The sequence below is a fragment of the Microchirus variegatus genome (genome assembly GCF_963457635.1).
Source record: "Microchirus variegatus genome assembly, chromosome: 4".
NCBI lineage: Eukaryota > Metazoa > Chordata > Actinopteri > Pleuronectiformes > Soleidae > Microchirus > Microchirus variegatus.
Window position 1 is genome coordinate 21413066 of NC_139805.1, and position 20749 is coordinate 21433814.

At 40.3% G+C, this 20749-nt stretch overlaps 2 protein-coding genes across 2 annotated transcripts; one reads left to right on the forward strand and one right to left on the reverse strand.

The window, feature by feature from the left end:
- Positions 1 to 766: 766 nt before the first annotated feature.
- mau2 (MAU2 sister chromatid cohesion factor) lies at positions 767 to 10045 on the reverse strand. Its single transcript, XM_083887413.1, has 18 exons — positions 9810 to 10045; positions 9416 to 9499; positions 7682 to 7777; positions 7046 to 7140; positions 6595 to 6622; positions 6268 to 6423; positions 6023 to 6169; positions 5414 to 5504; positions 5218 to 5321; positions 5001 to 5078; positions 4552 to 4617; positions 4331 to 4414; positions 3981 to 4030; positions 3800 to 3877; positions 3614 to 3725; positions 2940 to 3030; positions 2208 to 2335; positions 767 to 2082 (listed from the first exon to the last, which is right to left on the reverse strand). Exons 1-18 carry the CDS (start codon positions 10041 to 10043, stop codon positions 2008 to 2010), a joined length of 1797 nt encoding a protein of 598 aa, XP_083743539.1. The 5' UTR covers positions 10044 to 10045; the 3' UTR covers positions 767 to 2007.
- A 1203-nt stretch (positions 10046 to 11248) lies between these two features.
- Positions 11249 to 18824, forward strand: LOC310926436 (mitochondrial coenzyme A transporter SLC25A42-like). Its single transcript, XM_083888562.1, has 8 exons — positions 11249 to 11471; positions 11874 to 12020; positions 14304 to 14415; positions 14963 to 14988; positions 15159 to 15325; positions 15937 to 16053; positions 17438 to 17589; positions 17674 to 18824. Exons 2-8 carry the CDS (start codon positions 11934 to 11936, stop codon positions 18000 to 18002), a joined length of 990 nt encoding a protein of 329 aa, XP_083744688.1. The 5' UTR covers positions 11249 to 11471; positions 11874 to 11933; the 3' UTR covers positions 18003 to 18824.
- Positions 18825 to 20749: the final 1925 nt, after the last annotated feature.

The window sequence follows — 20749 nt, forward strand, 5'->3', positions numbered from 1 at the left end:
TAACCACTTCTTTAGGCCCTGGTTTTGACCTGCCGCTTACGTGGGATTTCTTTTTGGCCATTCAATAATTTCCTAGTTTAAAAGCTTCCCAGAGAGCCTGAATTATAACAAGACTAAACTCCGAACAACACAGAATATTTGGGCATCATTAAACCTGCTATATGAGCTTCAGGATAGATGATGGATGAACACACACGTCTCCCTACACCAAATTATTCAAGAATTATAGGAATGAAGGTGAAGCAAATACTAGTCCTGGTCCAGCTTTGTGTGCGTGTGCAGTGTTGATCCCAGAGGAGGCATAAAAGGCTGAGTATGGAGTAGGCATAGTTTACTGTTCCACACTGGTCTTAAAAAGTTTTTTTTAATGCTCCTCAGGTGCACATGAATGAGGTTGCACAGTGCAACACTATAGTTGTGTTTTTTTTCTTTATGACAAGACCAAAAAGCAGGAGGAGAGAACAGGACGGTTGTTTTTTGCTCTGACAAAAGATGGGATCAGTTTGCCAGGGAAGCCCTGACGGATACCAGGATATGATGTGCTAGGATATGTTAAATGTGCAGCTACATATCTTTATAGTCTTCAAAATTATACATCATTGTAGATTATGTTTCATGCACGTAAGGTGAAGTCAATTATGGCTGACCCCAAATAAACTGAAGGTGTGGATGCCTAACATCACCTAACTTGTTATGCAGACTCTTATTTGTAGTCGCTAAAATAACTATTTTATCTAAAAAGTGGAAGTTGTATCAGTCCATTAAAAACTTTCAATCATATTTTTATTGGAAAAAAAAATTAAAAACAATGTAAGCATTAAAAACATAGGCATTGGATAGAATGAGGCTAGTACTTAAGTTGAAACTGTGTCCTTACAGAGTGTCTTAAATACCAAGCGTGATTTCTAGAGAGGATACCTAAAAATACATTAACACACTTTCCTAACTTGACTTCAGAAAAAAAGTCACTGTACAATAAACGTTCAACAAGTGGTGATGAATCTATACAAACATACAGTAAAGAAAGTCGATCTATCGAGACAAATTAAAACATAACAAAATAAAAATAAATCCACTTTTCAAATATTTGAAGATTATTGTAAGCTCCAAAAGTCTTGTCATGATTTGTGGAAATGAATACATCGATAGAACATTATATTATGGAACTTCCAAAAAAATACATTAGTTGAAGGAGTATTTTCTTTTCTTTTTTCTTAAAGGTAGCTTTCAAATGATATAAAACCCAGAAGTAGTTAAAAACTGCTCATTAACAGACCCAACAGAGGCATCTTCTGGTCCAAAGAAGAACTGCACACAACTGATGGTGTGCTGGCCCAAAACAATGTACACTGCCAACCGATCAACTGATTATTCTGTGAAAATATATTACAAGAGGTCTCTATTTTATTTGTAATATGAGATTTTATACAAAAGTTATCTACCAAGAATTAATTGTTAGCAACCCAGGTTAGAAAGTACTGTACAAGGGCTCCTCCTCAGTAACTTCATGCACGAAAAAGAAAAACTGCATCCATACAAAAAAGGCAAGATGTAAAATATTTACCAAGAGTTATAAAAATATCAACATGAATAAATTAATTTTTTTTCTACATTTGTTTACTGCCCCACCCAGCTATCGCCTCATTTTTCCAACAAATGGGGAAAAAAACAGTCAATTGTCGAGAACGACTCTCCATTTCAGAGGCGGAGAAGACATTTTTTCTTCTCCAAAAAGGTGCTGCTTGTAGCAGTCCAACCGTACCCCTACGTCCTGCCAATCCGAGCCATCAAAGAGGATGATATACATGTACAACAGTAGCTGTGACTGTTAAACAACTTTTAAAAATGAAATAGCAGACAAAAAGGAAGCAAATCAATTCAAGGCTCAAAGTTTGTCACGGGTTAAAATCCTCTCAAACCTCAGCTACAGTCGTCTAATAACATGTTGTGAGGCATCGATCTTGTTGCTAGTTGCAGCTACTGTTATTATGCAAAACAGAAGCCTCCTCATAGCAGGCTTGCAAGGCTAGTGGTGGGGCCGTTCTGGGCTTGGATCTGGACAGGAGGAGGTCCATCAGTCCACTGGAAAAAACAAGAGAGAAATGCTGTAATCTCAGCAATACAGTACATGGACCTACACCCAGAACAATAACAGTAAAAATGTTATACGAGAAAACTTCAAAAACACATTTGTCTGTTTGACATACACTGATGAGGTTATGCTCGGGGAGGCTACAGGCAGCAATGTGGTCCTGCAGCAGCTGCTGGGAGAAGTTCTGGTGCATCTGGGCAGCTTCATGTGCATCTATATTGTTCCCGAGGGCCTTGTTCAGATCTGCAAGCAGAGAAAGTGGTCAAGCTATATGTTCTGGTGACAGTTTGTATCGTACAACAACACTGTGCACAATTATTGTACCTTCAGCTTCAAAAACGGACTAAATTATAATAAAGTAAATTGAAAAGCCACCAGGGGGCGACGCTGCTGGTTGCAAAAAGAACTTTCTGAAAATAGCCCTACTTCTTCATGGATTTACAACATCAATAAACTACTTCCCTTAACGGTCTCAAACATTTCTTCTTCCATTGAATTTGATGTTGATGTTGTAAATAATGTTAGAGGAAAACACACGATAAATCATGGCACATGTGAGCAGACACCAGCGCGACAGACAGCTGGTATTGTTCAACAGGTGTCTGGTTGCGGGTGACGTCTGTCAAATTCCATTTTCAAAAGCTCAACTCGTGTCGACGGTCAAATTGCAAATCAGATTTAGTTCAGATTCTTATGGGTGACATCAGTACCGGTTGCTATTCGTTTTGGGTGTCATTCAATGACTCAGATTGCCAAAATGAGGCAAAGTAGGTATCTTGACTGATAAGGGTAACAAGCCACAGAGCATAAATAATGATTCACATGATATAGAGTAGGAATTACATACCTTTCAACAGAGCTGAAGACCAGAGTTGAACAGACATGTCAGGGATCTTGCTGGCCAGCTGCATGGCAGGCACAACCATGTTGTTGCTTTCCTTTAAGAGAGAACAAAGTGAGCATTATGAGGGGGTTTAAATCAACGTCCCTTGCTTATTTGTTTGTTTTGACAATAGTTTTGTTAGATTGAGTCAGTTTTGTGTCCAGTAATAGATCTCCAGTAGAAGTCTAGTGAGTAAAAATTGACAAAATTGAAGATAAAAAACAATTATACATACATTGTATAGTGTCCAATCACTTAATTGTATGACGGAATGAGATGGTTATATTTATATCATCAGCTGGGTCAGCTCTACGGAGGCCACCGTGTTTTTACAATAGCCTACAATGGACGAACTAAACAGCTACATAGGTTACCCAACACACATAAAGGAGCAGGGTGAGGTGAGGGATTTACAGCTGCGACTTCACCCATAATGATGCTAAAGTTTACACACTGTACCTTTAACTGTAGTAGCTATCATACCAGATTATTAAGACAATATAATCTGTTTTTTCAAATTCATCATTACTTATGAAATAATACAAAAATGTGCCCAATTAACCACTCAAATAGAAACGGATCAATACCAATACCACTTTTGTACAAACATAAGACACATATTGTTCATTTGGTCTTACTCTGTGGTTGCCCAGCACATAGAATATATGTCCCAGCAGAACCAGAGAGCAGGCGGTCAGTCTGTTCAGGTCCTCAGCATTAGACATCTTCAGGGTTTCCCTTAGGAAACGTCTGAAACACAAAGAAATATAAATACACGCCGACACAGTGGACCAGTAGGTTGTGTGTTTGAGATTTTGTCATACTTGGCCTCGTTATAGCGTCCTTGAAAGAAAGACAGGAGACCCCGGATGTAGAAGGCAGCAGCGCGGAGGCAGTGGGAGCTGAATCAAACACAAGGATTCAGTAGATGAACACTTAATCACAAAAACACCTTTCAACTCAAGGTTTGAAATGTATTTGGTCTCTGTACAAATGTTTGCTTACCTTACTGGGAAGTTGTGGTCAGGGTTTATTCTCTCTAAAAGGCTGTACAGCTGGAAATCAAATATCAGTTATTCATTTTCAGGATCTTATATTTTCAAAATAAGAGTTTATCCAAGGTTACTTCAATGACCATATGTTTTCTTAAACAAAGACAAAGATCTATTTGTGATCTGTATGGAGTATGGTTTTCTGCCAACTTTTGGAAACACAAGTGCCCTCTGGTGGACAAACCAGGTGATGGCTAGATTAACCACTCAAACAACAAAGCTGGGCAAACTGCTTTAGCAAACATGACAGTTTTCTAATTGTTAAACATAAAAACAACTCGTTGTCATTATTTTTTAACTGACCTCCTGGTGTCTGTTTCCTTCCCTTATGTAGACACTGGCCAAGTTGGTTACAATGTATGTCCACAGTTCCTGGTGTGTAGTAAGCTGACCGCAACAAAAACAACAACATTAGAAATGTTTGAGATGAAAGGGTGGCAGGAACAGAAAACGGGATAAATACAGTAGAGGAAAATACCGGTGAAAGTATCTTAAGAGAGGCAGCGAAATCACCACATACTCACCCGCAAAGCTGTAGTGAACTGTGCCTCTGCATTATCCATACAGTTCACTGAGATACAGTACAGACCCTGGGGTATAAAGAACAGGGAAGATACTTTCTTTAGACGATTGAATACTAGAGATGTCCAAGTCTAATGAGGTTTCATTCAGTTTGTACAGTTTATAAAGTTAGTTTGCAGTCTAATTAATTTCCTTAGGGAAAACAATGGGATTAAACTATTTTCTTATTATTGCCAACATGCTAAATATACATTTCTATCACATAGTTGTCTGCTTGTCTGATTTGTTAATCAGTTCAAAATACTTTAAATAAAACCACACCAACCACTAAAAACTATATCATAGTTTTGTTGACATTTTTAGGTAAACAACATTCTGACCCTGTCCTCTGAATTTTCACACTTGCCTATGCAAACAAAAGTCAAAGCCAGTTTAGGTTTGAAATACTCACTAAGAGCGTGTGAAGCTGAGCAGCATGGTTGGTAAATAACCTGGGGGACTGTTGGCACAGCTGACACACCTGTGAGATCTGGACAAACAGGACAGAGAGCCACTGTGTTCATTTTCACATGCCAACTTCAGTGTGCAAATCTGTATCTTTTTCACAGTTGAATACAGCAAATCTGAAGCAATGTCCATTTAAAGCAAAAAACAAACAAACAATATACCTCTTGTAACGCAGTGGCCTTGTGGCCCGTGACAAGTCGACACATGATAATGTGTTCCAGAAGGATGACTTGAAATGTCGATAGGATGGGGCTGCAGTCCAACACTGAACGAACAAAAGTGAAGCAGAATGTGTTTAAATGCTCAAAACAATCGCTGCTTGTTTATCAGTTACTCATGAGTGTGGTAGTAGCTCACTTTTTAGTTTCTCTAGCTGCATTAGAGCCTTGTCTGTGTACTTCTGAGCTTTCTCCAGGTAGCCTGCTTGCATGGAGTGCATGACTGTCACCTGTAAAATGACAAGAAATGTCAAGGAAACATTTAGCACTGCAAACCATGACAATGAGGGTAAGTATAGTACAAAACACACAGCAAACTCAAAGTGTTTCCCATTAATTATCTAGACTATGGCAGCCTGCCAGTCTAATTTGGTTTCACCCATCATAATGACTACTATCCTATCCTATTTACAGCACCGTTTGCTTCGTGCCCACTTGCACCATCACTCTGTGCTGTGCTTGTGTCATCAACAATAAACGTATTAACGTCCATGCAAGACAGCCAGACCTTTTCGCGTGCGACTGTGCATGAGAGGCACGTAGGAATCTCTCGTTCACACTCTAGACTTTGTACCCGTCACTGTGCAGTGCAGATTGTCAGGTCTGGTAACTTGTTACTCGTGTAAAAACAACAAAAGCTCTTTGACTAAAACCAAAGGTGAGGGGGACAAAAGCGCTGTTATGACAGATGTTAAGACTTTTATTCAATTTGCTCAAACGCAGCACATAGATGGAGATGTGGCATTACCAGGTAGACGAGGACACACATGTGCTCCTTGGGCAGCCAGTGGAAGAGATCGGCTGGGTTGGTTGGAAGAATCTCATCATCGTGGAGTGTCGAGATGGTCTGGATGCACTGCTGCAGCTGCTTCAGACACGGCTTCACACTCTTCACCTGATGGGAAAAGGGCATAAAAAGTAATTATTTCCCCATCTACCATTAATATGCATGTTACGTTTCCCCCACCATCACTTTCAGACTGAATATCTTACCTGTCCAGCATCCAGGTAGTGTGTGACCTGAAGGACCAGGAAGAAGACCCTGAGGGACTCCTTTTGGATCGGGTTTCCCTGCCAGTTTTCTACAATAGTTCCGCACAGTGTGAGAAGAGGATGCACCTCCCCGAGCTTCCTCTCCATTAGTAGCAACTGCAGAAGAAACAGAAAGCATTGACCTGAATATAACGTTTGAACAAATCGGATGCCTCTTCAAACTTTTTTTGTTATACGGAATAAAAACATTTTCATATTAAATATGCAAGAACACTTGTATTTTAATGGAAAACTTCTACGCTACAAATCAAGTATAACAGGACTTACCATTCCTTTACTAAGGAGAAACAGTGCCCTAAAAATGCAAAAACATCAGGTCAGTTTTCCACAATATTTTAAAAATATTCACATATATTGCCACAGGTGCAATATTTCACTTTTGGTTAAATGAAAAAAACACTTTCTATGTGATAAGAACATTTTGATGCTTTGTGTTAATGATTTGTCCCAAAAAATTGGTTTAATCTAATTTGGAATAGTCTTTAAATTAACATACCCTCCACATGAACATGAGAACAAGAGTAAAGTGGTTCTGCAAAACTGTAATGGCCAGTTTAAGGTGCATTATAGTGATAATAGGGAGGTGTCCTAATAAAAATGCAATGGAAACAGAAATGTGCTCACCCAAAAAGGCAAATCTCAGCCTATATTAATAGTAGCAAACCAGGGCACTAAGAGCATTCAGTGTGTGAGCAGTTTGTTGTCGAGTGACCTTTACCTGGTATATTCTGAGCCCACCACTCGAGCATACTCCGCTCCAACCCCCAGGAGGTCACACGCTGACACCAAGTCTTTCTCCAGTGTATGAAGTTGCTGGGAGAGACAGTACAAACATTCCCGTCATCATTTGGGAGTTGGGAGTAAGTGCAGACACAAGCAAAATCAAAGACAAACAACATGCGCAAGAGCAACATAACAAAAACGTAAGCGTAAGCAGACTGCAGTCACCATATCAAAACTGTGTTTGCAGCTAATCTGCTGTCAGTTTAACTGTGACCATGTTTACATTGGTAACAGTAATCACACTATTGAGATACACACATTGACAATGACATTCCGATCATGCTGTTCATGTGAATATCTACTAGAAAATACCATTCATATTCCTGTTTACATCATGCAGAATATGGTCTGATTAGAATTCATGCCTGATACGTGACATGATTAAAACATATACATACAGAATACGTCACACGCCGTAATGTGATTATTGCTGACTCAAAGTCTGACCACAATACAAATGAAGGCATTTGCTAAATTGTTTGATTCAAAATGTCATTGTCAGCAAGTTAAAATCATCATAATGTTGTCAATGTAAACACAATCAATGACAAGCATTGACACTCGTACATACCGCCAACTGGAACAGCAGTCTGCAGTGCCAGTACGGTGTTTGTTGTGAAATCTGAATGGCCTTACGCAGGAGTGGTTTTGCAGAGTCCACCAGGTTCTGAAAATGTATCGTATCAGTAGTTGTTAGTCAATAACAGATATGATGTTTGTTCTACTTGCAACATCATGAAATCACTTTGTTTCACTTTAAATGTTGGAATTAATAATGGCTGTATGTAGCTAAGCTGTCTTTATAATGAGAGCGGTGAGGGCACACAGAATATAAATAAAACACATGGACGGGAATCAAGAGCATAACATTTTTTTGTTGGTTTAAGTTATAAGGATAATTTTTCACTGAACAAAACATGACTTTTTACTACAAAAATGTAGATAGAGGCTGAGTATTATGTATTAATCAGCCAATTATGACACAGTTTTGCGCTCAGAAACTTGATAAATGTTACCAAGTAACTAAACCTTTGTTTGTTTTGCTTGTTTCTTGAAGACCTGCTCATGAATTTAATTTGAAAATACTGTATATACTTTCACCAAGATTATGGAAAAAGGTGAGGAAAATGCATTTGTGAGTTGAGTTATTGATGGGTTGAACAACTTGTCAAATCCAAATAGAATTCTCTGCCAATGCCAGACAGCTTGTTGTCTGAAGAAATAAGGCATACTGGCAATGTAATAATTTAGTTATTTAACAAACAGGGGCCTCAGCAGCATGTGGAAGAACCATACACAGCCACAACAGCCTGGCAATTCCACTTCACACTGGTCAGTGGTCACACACACAGCTGTGGGATGGCCTCCCATTCTTCAACCAGCATTTGACACAATGTGGTTGTGTTGGTCACTCTTGCATGAACAGCACAGCCAAGCCGATCCCACAAGTGTTCAATGGGGATTGAGGTCAGGACTCAATCCTCCCATCCCCGAGGCAGGCCATTCCATCCTGTCCACTCCCAAATTCTGGAGGTAGTCTCTGATAAACACCGCTCTGCGGGGGCGAGTGTTGTCATCTTGGAGGATAGAGTTTCCTACCAGACTGTGGAGATATGGGATTGCCACTGGTTGCAGAATCTCATCTTGATTTCTGCCTTGTTTTTCGAGTGAGGGAGGGAGATGCCGCCCCAACCAGAAGCTCAAAACAAGATTCAATAGCAGAATAAGCTTTTCACGGGCGCAACTCACATACTCAACTCTGCAGCTCATCCCACAAATGCATTTACCATACAAATGTGGCACCAGTTAAAAGGGAAATAAACAGGCTGTGCATTGCTGAGAAGCATTGATACAACAAAGAAATAACCGACCAAACACAAATGTCCTACTTTTTGTGCCAAGTTTGCATAATATTATGCAAGGGCAATCGATACATAGAGCGATCGTCTTGTCAAGCCTCAGTCCATGACGTGTTTCCGGTTGAAAAACGCATCAAGAGCGAGGATTTCCACAGAAAGATCAATTGAAAACGGCAGTGCACGATCAAGTATGCATGCATGAATGTAGAGAGTGCGAGCAGACTGAGACATCAGTGCACAAACACAAGTGATTCGCTCGCAACAAGAGCTCCATTCTCCACATGATTATTCTCACCTCTCACGTTCTCTTTAACGGTCTACACTTCTGTACCCGTGCTTGTTTATATTATGTGTGCACACTCATAATTAAGACAGCTACGTGAAGCTACTAAGCTAACAATTCGTCTACTCTTGGAGGAAGATGAACGCTCATTCCCGTGACTTACCTGTTGGCAGAACAGTTCTGACAAAATGCTAGCAGCTTCAAATTTGACATCTTCAAACTGCGGGACCTGCTGCGATATAAACCACTGCAACACACAAAAAAGGTGCAAAGTGTTAGCGGCATTTGTAATGTGTATTAACCAGTATAATCCCACACAGCGGCTAGATCAACAGTGGAGGAAAAAAACGAAAGCGGTCGACTCGGGACGATTACTCACTCACACTATAGCTGAAAACAACAACTAAAAATAAATATAAATGTATAACTTCTGTTAAGACCATAACCCTCTTAAATGAACAGCTATTAAAATGTTTCCGTTGTTTTTTGCTGCGTGCGGCCTACCACCGTCCCCTTCTCTAGCATCCCCGCTCTTTCCTACAGCAAACGTCCCTCACCGCTTTCTCCAAGTGGCTGCGGGCCAGCTCACTGTTCTTCGTGTGGTGGTAGAGAACCGAGCCGAGCTGGAGATGCGTCCGGGCCTCAATCCTCTGTGGGGGCTTAAACTGAAACACGGCCTGTAGACAGTGCACACAGAGGCGGATTTTGGGTGGACTAGATGTTCGGAAATGCTCCGCAAAGCCGAGTAGGGCGAGGTACCAGCGCTCCGGGGCCTCTACGTTGGACGCCATTTTACCCGACGACAACAAGTTTTCAGCGGTATAGCCAGATTTGCGGGTTGCCAGGTCAGACCAGGGAAAAATCCGCCTCCTCCCATCCCCGAGACAAAAATGTCCTATGTCCCAAATGCAGACTTTTTTGTTTTTCATCCATTATTTTAAGCATAACTTCAATACTTTTGCCGGGTTTTAAAGACATTTGTTTTTTATTCAGTGATAATGAATATGCATGTAAAAAAAAAGATCAGAAAATACAGTGGCAGGCATAGAATTGTTTTAACACAGGGCTGCATTTTACACAGTGGGGCCAATTACGCACAGTATTATTATTGTGTGCAACTAAGTGCACAATATATATTGTGCAACTAAGTGCAACTAAGTGCACTATATTGTATGCATGGATGTCAATAATATGTCAAACACAATAAGGAGTGCATACATTTCACCAGTCACACCTTGGTTAAACACTGCTGTGTACTTCAATCGTTGGTCCACTTAGCAGCGATGGTCACGAAACGTAATAGTAAGAGTTGAGGAAAGAACTGACACTGTGGAGGTTGGTGGAGTGTTGTGCTCTCCGAGCTTTTTCTGTAGTTTATTTAAGTTAATCATAGTTAATTTCCATTTTAAAGCCGGTTAATCAAACACGTTTTATCTACTTTCTTATATTACTGTTTTATCTATCGTCTCTGAAGTATTTTTTATAGTATTTTGTTTTAAAAAATGTTTATTATGTTTATTATAAACTCTACATTAAATGTTTCCTCATTCCAAAATGTTTGTACTGCTCTCGACAAAAGAGACAGATTTTCTTACAATGACAAGTTTTTATTACTTACTAACACACCTGCGGTAATGAATTAAATGTGAAACGCAGCTTTGTTCAATTATATAATGTCTCTGATGTATCTTAAAAACAACATGGGGCCTACAATGCACAAACCTGGCAACCCAATGTTTTGATAAAATCGCGAGATTTCATCCGAGTAGCGGAATTAACGCAGCGTAGCTGCTGGGAGTTGTAGTCAAAAACAACGAATCCGCTGCCCCAGTTTCTCGAAAAGCCCAAACAGACTAGTGCGCAGAAAGAAAGAGACAGAGCCCTGTTGTGCGCAGTTTCTCGCTGGAGGCGTCGTCGTCGTCGTCGTCGTTGTCTATAAATACACACAAACAACCCACAGGGCTGCAGCTTTCACCTGTCTTCCGAGATCACACATTCAGGAAAAGCGAGACGACACAACGTTTTCAGCCTGTGGCAAGTTCTGAGAGAGAGAGAGAGAGAGAGAGAGAGAGAGGGGGGAGTGAGCGAGGAGCTCCAGCCTCCAGCGTGCAAACAAAATATGTGTGCAAGTCTCCGCAGATCACACTGGTCACTACTCTGAAACACTGCGAAGATTTGGAAACACTGCGTCTTTTTTTTTTTTTTTGAACACAAGAAAGGTAACTTCGTGCTTAAACTGTCAGCCACTGTCATGCGTCAGAGTTGATTTTTTTGTGTGTGTTTCTATGATTCGCAGTTTATTTATTTATTTGAGGTGTGGTCACCAAGTTATTTATTTGCTCCCGTGTTTTTTTTTTAGTGAATGTACGTGTGTAATGTGTGACGGTTGGTTTTTACGGCGTAGAATGACGACGGATTGATGCAGTGTCCTTGTTTACAAGCCTGGCTGCTTGTGTACTTGAAATATGGACGTGCGCGTAAATCACGCACTCGTGTTATTATGGTGCAGATGAGGGCGATTGCGACATGGCGGACTGTTATTCTCTACAGTAAAGTGTGTGTGTTTTTTTGTCACTATCCTTCATTTGTTTCCTCTCTTTTACTCGCTCTCTCATGTGCAGTGTCTTCCTGAAGGAGCGATTGAGTGTTGGAAATCTTTTGGACATCCGTGACGCACACACATGGCCCATCGTGTGCATGACCACCAGAGCCGTCTGCCCGTGGCGCAGGCCACGGTGCTGGCTCTGCCACCTTCCAGCCAAACAAAGGTGAGTGAGTGAGAGATACTTTTTTCCCTCATGACTCATTGACATCATGTTCAAAACACTATGTTTACACCTGTTTGGACATGTTAGATCACCACATGGGCATGTTTGAGATGAAATGAAATAGCAGTCATTTATTTATTTATTTATTTGAACAGTGGTATCCACCACAACAAGGAAACTAGTAATCAGTTTATTAGGTACACAGCACTCCTAATAAAGTGACATCATCTCCTTTGAAGTTCAACAGTGTGTGCTTTCGGGTTGTTTTCTTGTCTTTGATCTCTATAGTCTATAGTCTATAGTCTGGTCATTCTTCTTATGACCTCTGGCTTTTTTCCAGTCAGAGAACATTGTCTCTTTTTCGGAACGTTCTCTATAAATTCTAGAGATGGCGTCTGGGCTCTCCCTTAGAGATAGGGTGAGAAGCTCGGTCATCCGGGAGAGGCTCAGAGTAGAACCGGAGCCAGATGATGAGGTGGCTCGGGCACCTGGTTAGGATGCCTCCTGGACGCCTCCCTGGTGAGGTGTTCCGGGCACGTCCCACTGGGAGGAGCAGGACCCCCCGGGGAAGACCCAGGACTCGCTGGAGAGACTATGTCTCTCAGTTGGCCCGGGAACGCCTCGGGATTCCCTCGTAAGAGCTGGACGAAGTGGCCCGGGGAGAGGGAAGTCTGGGTTTCTCTGCTCAAGCTACTACCCCCGCGACCCAACCTCGGATAGGCGGTAGAAGATGGATGGTTTTGTACAAAAACACCAAACCATCAGCAGTTTTTGAAATCTTCAATCACGCCACATTCAAGGTCGCTTAAATCCCTTTTCTTCTTCATGACCAGTTGCTACATATTTATATGTATATATGATATATATATACATATATATATGCCATGTGATTAGGTGATTAGTTTTGCATTATCAAGCAGTTTTACAGGTGTACCCAGTAAAGTGGGCAGCAGTTTCCTTGTTATGGCTGTGCATCTACACTTTATTAGGGACGCCGGACTCCGAATAAAGTGACACGAGTGGCTCCCAGTGTGATTTGAAGTTGAACCTTTTGTGCTTTCAGGTGGTTTTCTGCATTCCTTCTTTAAAGTTATTTTTTTCCTGTCTTTCATCTCTAACCAGTCTGGTCATTCTTCTTCTGACCTCTGGCTATTTCAGACCAGAGAACATTGTCTTTCTTTTTCGGGCCCGTTCCTCTAATAAATCCTAGCGATGCTTTTCTATGAAAACATACCCTCTGAATCACCCGTCTTCCTCGTGTCCAGTTGCTGCAGATTCAAGTGTTTAACCTGGATGAATGAGAATCTACACAAACGCCTGTCTTTCTCATAAGCTGCCTTGCATTATAACGCAGTTTAACAGGTGTATACATACTGTACACACTTATATGTGCACACAGTGTGTAGTGCACAGGTTGTAGCATAAGCAACACAACTGACAACAGTACAAGGATGGTTGATCTGTGTGTCTTTTTATATAAATAGTCACACAGTGTGCCTCAGTGGTGGTTGTTGTTGTTGCTGTGTTATGCAGTAAAGCCTTCCTGGTACTGTGCAAGGACATGCCTCTCCCACTCCATAGCTGTAAATAGCAGGGAAGTGCCTCCTAATCTAAAGCTGGCCTTAGTTTACAAAGCAATGCAAGGAAGGCGAGGCGAGTGCGTTTGCAGAGCACATCTCAGCAGCAGCAAGTCACACCGAGGTGCTTTACAGAGAACACAGGAGGCATTGTAGCACATTTTAAAAGCACCATAAGACGACACTAAGAAAATAAAAAAGTACTTAAAATAATAATAAAAACTAAGGGGTAAAAAATATATAGGTCACCTGTAAAATGAATGACATTCTAAAGTGCGTAAGTTGAGGCACGTGCTTGTGCCAGATTCTCTATCTTATCAGTGAGTGGGATTGTTTATTGGGTTCAACTGTCCATTCTCGCTGAAGGAGTTTGCACACACACACACACACACACACACACACACACACACACACACACACACACACACACACACACACACACACACACACACACACACACACACACACACACGGTTCCTTATCGCTGAACAACAGTCAGGTCACTCCGGTGTTAGCGTCACGTGAAGAAAAAAAAAGCCTCCCCGCTCTGTATTTGTTGTTGCCGCTGAGTGACAAAGGAGTTTTTATGCTCTCATGTCTTTGCTCCAGAACGTCATACAATATGTGCACAATGACTTGATTGAAGATGTCTCGTCACAGGGCCAAAATGTCTCTAAACTTACCCCCTCCTGTTGTGTCCAAACAGGACTTGAGGCCCAGATTCACTGCTCTGGACTCACTGCTGTGCGGTGCGTTTGCTGGAGCCGTGGCCAAAACGGTCATCGCACCACTGGATCGTACCAAGATAATTTTCCAAGGTAAGGACTAAAATTAAACTTTTCCAAATACAGAACGTAGATTTAAGATGGCTATATTTAAAGGTGCATTATGTAATAAATCTAAAGCAACTGGCCATAAAATCCTCCTAATATGTCACAGAGACTCAGGAATAATGTTCATATAACAAACTGAACTCACCAACAACAACAGTACAGCCAAAATATTTGCATTAAAAAAATATTTTGCAGACTGCAAATCATGTTTATGTTTTGAAATCATGTTTTGGCATGTGGTGCCACCTACCGCCGTCTACCAATCACTGGTAGAAGCTGAGTCAGTAGAGTCTCAGCTGCCGAGCAACCACGGGTTGCCAGTTACATCAGAAAATTAAACCTAAAAGACCTTGTTATTTTGAATTTGAATGTAGTAACCGTTTTTGGCCACATTCTTACATATGGCACCTTTAAGAGCTCTTTTCATGTTTTCACTTAGTGTTAGAACTGCTGTTAACTAAATTGCTAATCCTCTTAGTAGCTGTTTAGTTTTTTTTAACCCTGACATTCATTAAGTCTCTTGTTCTTTCAGTGTCCTCAAAAAGATTCTCTGCTAAGGTAAGCTGACTTTTCCATCCTATTTAATTGGCAATACCATGTTAAAAATGTGATTTCACACACTCGTATACAAACTCAATATGTCCTTGTGCGTTTTTACATTGTAAGAGTGTAGAAAATGGGAATTTACTCCTAACCTAACATATTATATCTGTGTATTCTGTACCCAGGAGGCGTTCAGGGTCCTTTACTGTACCTTCATGAAGGACGGGCTGCTCAGTCTATGGAGGGGAAACTCCGCCACCATGGTTAGAGTCATGCCCTACGCTGCCATTCAGTTCTCGTCTCATGAACAGTACAAAAAGGTGCTTGGGGGTTACTACGGCTACCAAGGAAAGTGAGTAAAACATTGTTATTTTTAAGTAGTAGTGACTTAAATCGAGTAATTAAAGAATATTATATAAAGGTGGGTTGGTTGCTGAAACTAACTCACTGCCATGAGATCTGGAAGATAAGTTACAATAACGGATTCACCCACTTTTATTTGAGGTGCATTGTGAAATTAAAATGATTTGTGTCCAATATTTTTGTTCCCATCAACTGCTATATAGACAATTTTATTTTCAATTTGATCTATATTTACATTTAAACATGTTGGCGTAACAACATAAAATGATTACATAACTTATCATAAGGCACGGCCTAAAAGACAAACCAAAGTCCTCCCCTATCAAAATAAAAGCCACAACTTAATTAAAGGAAATGCTGTTTTTGCCAATTGTTGTTTTTCTTAATCTACATCAACAAAAATATAATCCTACAAATGAATAAATATTCTGCCTTTTTGTTAATGGGACACACATCTTAATCTAACCCTACAAATATGGCAAACTCTCTAAAATGTTACTTTCTGTGAGAACCTCTTATGAATGAGTATATTCTGCTGATTGTAGCATTTAACAACAACAACAACAACAAACAAATCAAATGTGTTGTTTGTTGTTTCAGAGCGCTGCCTCCTTTCCCACGTTTCCTGGCCGGCTCTCTGGCCGGCACGTCTGCTGCGATGCTGACTTACCCGCTGGACATGGTACGAGCCAGGATGGCCGTCACTGCCAGAGAAATGTAAGCTGCCCTCTCTCTCTTATGTTACATCACCAGAAATCTCATGAGTGAGTCCCGTTGTTGTTGTGCTTATTCATCGCAGCACGTTGGACCGTTGCCGTCCACTCTGTCAGTTTCTAAACGTCTCACGTTACATGTTGTTTCAACTCCCTTCAGATATTGTCAGATAATAAGATTCTGTGTTGTTTGTGTTGTACTTTATGGAGTTACTTAAAGCTTATTGTGATGAGCCCACATGTAGCTGTAATGGCCGACTCACCCATACATAGCAGCCAATCAAAACACACTAATACAAATATTTTAACACAGGCACGAGCCCAGAGGTCTCAGACCCAATCAATTCCATGCAACCCACCGTTATTTCTCTGTTTCTTTTATTAAAAGATTCATTTTTGCATTCATAAATATCAAAAACAAACACTTGTTTTTTTAATATATGTGAACCATCATCATACATATTATGTCTTTTTCTCAAAAAGTTGGACTTTTTTTCCCGCCGCCTCAGTGGTGATTTGAGTTTGAGACTGCCACTTTGGCCAATCGAGTTATGTTAATCCGTTAAGCCCGAAAACTACAGAGCCCAAACAAGTGTTTCAAATGTAGTAGTGCAGTAAATGCAGTAGTGATTAAAGGTGCATTATGTAATAAATCTAAAGCAACTGGCCATAAAATCCTCCTAATATGTGACAGAGACTCAGGAATAATGTTCATATAAAAAACTGAACTCACCAACAACAACAGTACAGCCAAAATATTTGTATTAAAAAATATATTTTGCAGACTGCAAATCATGTTTATGTTTTGAAATCATGTTTTGACATGTGGCGCCACCTACCGCCGTCTACCAATCAGTCTCAGTGGTGGTGGTGGTTGTTGTTGCTCAGCTGCCGAGCAACCACGGGTTGCCAGTTACGTCAGAAAAAGAAACTTAAAAGGCCTCTGTATTTTGAGTTTGAATGTAGTAACTGTTTTTGGCCACATTCTTACATATGGCACCTTTAATGTTTGTTTTCAAGTAACAATTTGCATGATATATTTTCCACAATTTGCTTGTTAAATTAAATGTTAAACAATTACATGTCAAAAATCGTACCCTGTTAAAAAAAAAGAGTTATGCCAACTCAGAATTCAAAATTAAATCTTTTAATTAAATTTTTCAATTATCTGAACAAGATTAGTTAGAATTTTGAGTTGGCACAACTCTAAATCACAAGTTTGATGGAACTTTTTAAAAACTCTTTTGTTGGGCTGTAAACTGAAAAATTGATTGCAGTAAGTTGCCCCTTGAAATGTTGAATTTTCTCAACTTTTTCTTTTTACAGTGTATCCAAGTGTGGTTTAGTCGTTGTTTAACGCGTGCTTTTCTTTGATCCGATGCGTACAGGTACAGCAACATCATGCATGTTTTCGTGCGAATCTCCCAAGAGGAAGGCGTGAAGACGCTTTACAGAGGTTTCACTCCCACCATTCTGGGTGTCATCCCGTACGCAGGAATCACATTCTTCACATATGAGACCCTAAAGAAGCTGCACACAGGTAAGGGAATCCTATATTCCCTCTAATATATAAGTGCTTTTTTTTTATATACCCAACTGATTTGTTTCTTTACGCTCACTGTAGAAAAAACCAAGCGATCTCAGCCGTACCCTCACGAGCGCCTGGCCTTTGGCGCCTGCGCAGGCCTGATCGGTCAGTCGGCCGCGTACCCGCTGGACATTGTGCGGAGGCGGATGCAGACCGCCGGCGTGACCGGCTCGTCTTACAGCACCATCCTGGGAACCATGCGCGCGATCGCGACACAAGAAGGCGTTATCAAAGGACTATACAAAGGCCTCAGCATGAACTGGGTGAAGGGGCCCGTGGCGGTGGGGATTAGCTTCACCACGTTTGACGTCATGAACGACCTGCTGTTCAAGTTGCATCAGATGGGCTACTTCACCCAGAGTTAGTTTGGACAGAGCAAACAGAAGAGGGGAGCACAGACCAGACTGACTGAAAGTCTGTCACATGGCGACGGTGTCTGCACTTGGAGCAGGGGACGCTCTGCCGGAACACTACCTTTTTCGCTTTAGACGCTATGTCGCGGGACGAGCGTAGAGTCGACGTATATTTAAAGACAACAAACTGTCCGATACGCGAGGAGACAAAAGATGTGTCTTTGAATATCTGCTCATCACAATTTTCACTTCATGGCGGATGAAAGTGAAAGGAAATGATGAAGATGTTCGTGTTGTTTTAATGAGTTATTCTTGCACTTTATTGGACCTGCAATGTTCTTTCATCTTAGTCCTGAATCGGCGCAGAGAACATTTTATTTTTTTAATGATAATAATAATCCGATGTTGCCAGATAAATGATTTGCACCTGGTTACAAAACGGGGATTATGTGTGTATTTGATGGAACGAATGATTGTCGGAGTCTGATGATGCACTGTTCGACGGAGTTGGCGTGAAAGTATTAACATCCAAAAAGTGGAGGATAATCAAATAAGGAAAATAAATAACAGAATATTTTGGTTTATGTGCATATATTAAGAGTTATCAATGATGTACTCTTTTTTTTTTACGCTGTGCTTACACTTGCAGTGCGTATCCCATCATAGCGTTCGCTTTAGTGTTCGGCACAGTTGAACAACAGACATATTAACATGCCAAAGCACTTAACTCGGTACGGTTAATATTTAACTAACGGCGGTATTAAGTAAAATCATCATCACGCTTTATTTACCATGTGTATGTACTCTTAAAATGTGCAGTATTTCCATTTTTGTTTACGGTTGTGCTAATAAAGTTTCCATCCGCAACACTGAACAGTGACTCGTTTTGTCCACACGAGGGAGCTATGTGATCAGCTAAGGTATTGGCCTTTAATTAAAAATGAAATGTAGTTTTTTCTAAAAAGTCATGTTAGTGTTTTTTTGTGTGTGTTTTTGTTATCAGAGGTAAAACAAATTTAGATCTTTTAATAAACAAATTACATTTGCATAGCATTAAAAAGTCGCATGTAACCTGTAAACATCGCAAAGTATTTATTTACTTGGTGATTTTTCTACTTAAAACTGAAACCACAGGTCTTAAATAATAAGAGTACATTAGTCAAATCAAATCTGTTCATGCATGAAGTCTTAATTCGATGAGTAAAAATCTGACCCACATGTGCACAAACGCACTTCCTGTGCTGCTTGTCTGCAGTAGATGGCAGCATTTGTCCTTCTCTGTGTTTGCTGAGCCATTATTATAGAGGTTAGTTAGGCTCTGATCACCTCATGGCCTGATCTTGACCTGCTCTCTCTGCTCATTCACACAATATCAAGTCAGATTCAAATTTGTGATGCTTTAGAAAGTTTGCAAATATAATTAATATATATATATATATATATATATATATATATATATATATATATTTTAAGAATCTAAAACTACTTGAGAATTTTTTTTTTTTTACAAATCACAAATTATTATTTATTATTATTATTATTATTATTATTATTATTATTATTATTGTGTGTTTTTTTTATACTTTTATACAAAAAAAGTGATGTTGGCAGAGTATATGAAATTGATTTACAGTCACTGGAATGATGTAAGAAACAGTTTAATCACACACTTCTTCATTCATTCATTCAAATAGCAGCAAAACAACCTTGTAGCTATTGTATTGAACATAAAAATAATAATAACGCATTTATTGGCATTTTCCCATCACGCTCTATGCAAACATTATACATTATATTACATACACTGCCTGATTTCCCGATGATCAAATGTATTAATATAATATAATATATGGCAATTTATATCTTAAATTGTAATGTATTTATTAACGTAACATAATATGATAAAATATAGTGTTATCGTTATACTATACTATATTTTCCATTTGTTAGTGGCCAATTACTGTTTCAAATGGATTTATATATTTAAAAAATAAAATAAAAAATAAGATGCTGTATGTTACTCTACATTCAAATGTGGTCAGGTTTGTTGAACTGGATCATGCGCATAAGCAGCGACAAATGTATTCCCACTCTGTCGCATCGACGATAACATCCTGAAAACACTGGCATCTCCCGAACTCTGCGTCCCGGCACCTGGACGGAGAGAAACCTGCCCTTCTCCCATCTGTCCATCCCTCCATCTCCCATTCTCCTGTACATGACCTTGACTGTGAATTATGGGATGCCCCTGCCACCCTACAGTGTACAGCCGCCCAGCCTGGTAGTGCAACAATCGAAACAATACCACTGGGTGGATAACATGGTTGGAGGGCGGGTGCAGGAGGAGGAGGAGGAGGAGGAGGAGGAGGAGGAGGAGGAGGAGGAGGAGGAGGAGGAGGGATGGAAAGATGCTTCTTGAAGGCGCCGTTGCCATAGGTAACCTGGATCTGTTCCAACAGAGGGGAGTGAACCATTTGCATGTATTCAAATCTCACATGAATAATTCACTTTGAAGCCCCCGCCGAAGCACGGGCAGAACAATAGCTGTTCACACACATACAGATGCAGAGTATATGGGCGAAAAAATGCACACCGATGCAGCCTTTTTTTTCCACATATGCACAAACCTCCGCCTGATCCTGTGTGAGAGAGGTGAGGAGGTTAAATTGGAAGACACACACACAGCAGGATGTAAAGCGTCTTCCAGCACTAAATCAGATGCAGGCTGAAATATTGTTTTGCATGTTTTTTTTCTTCTT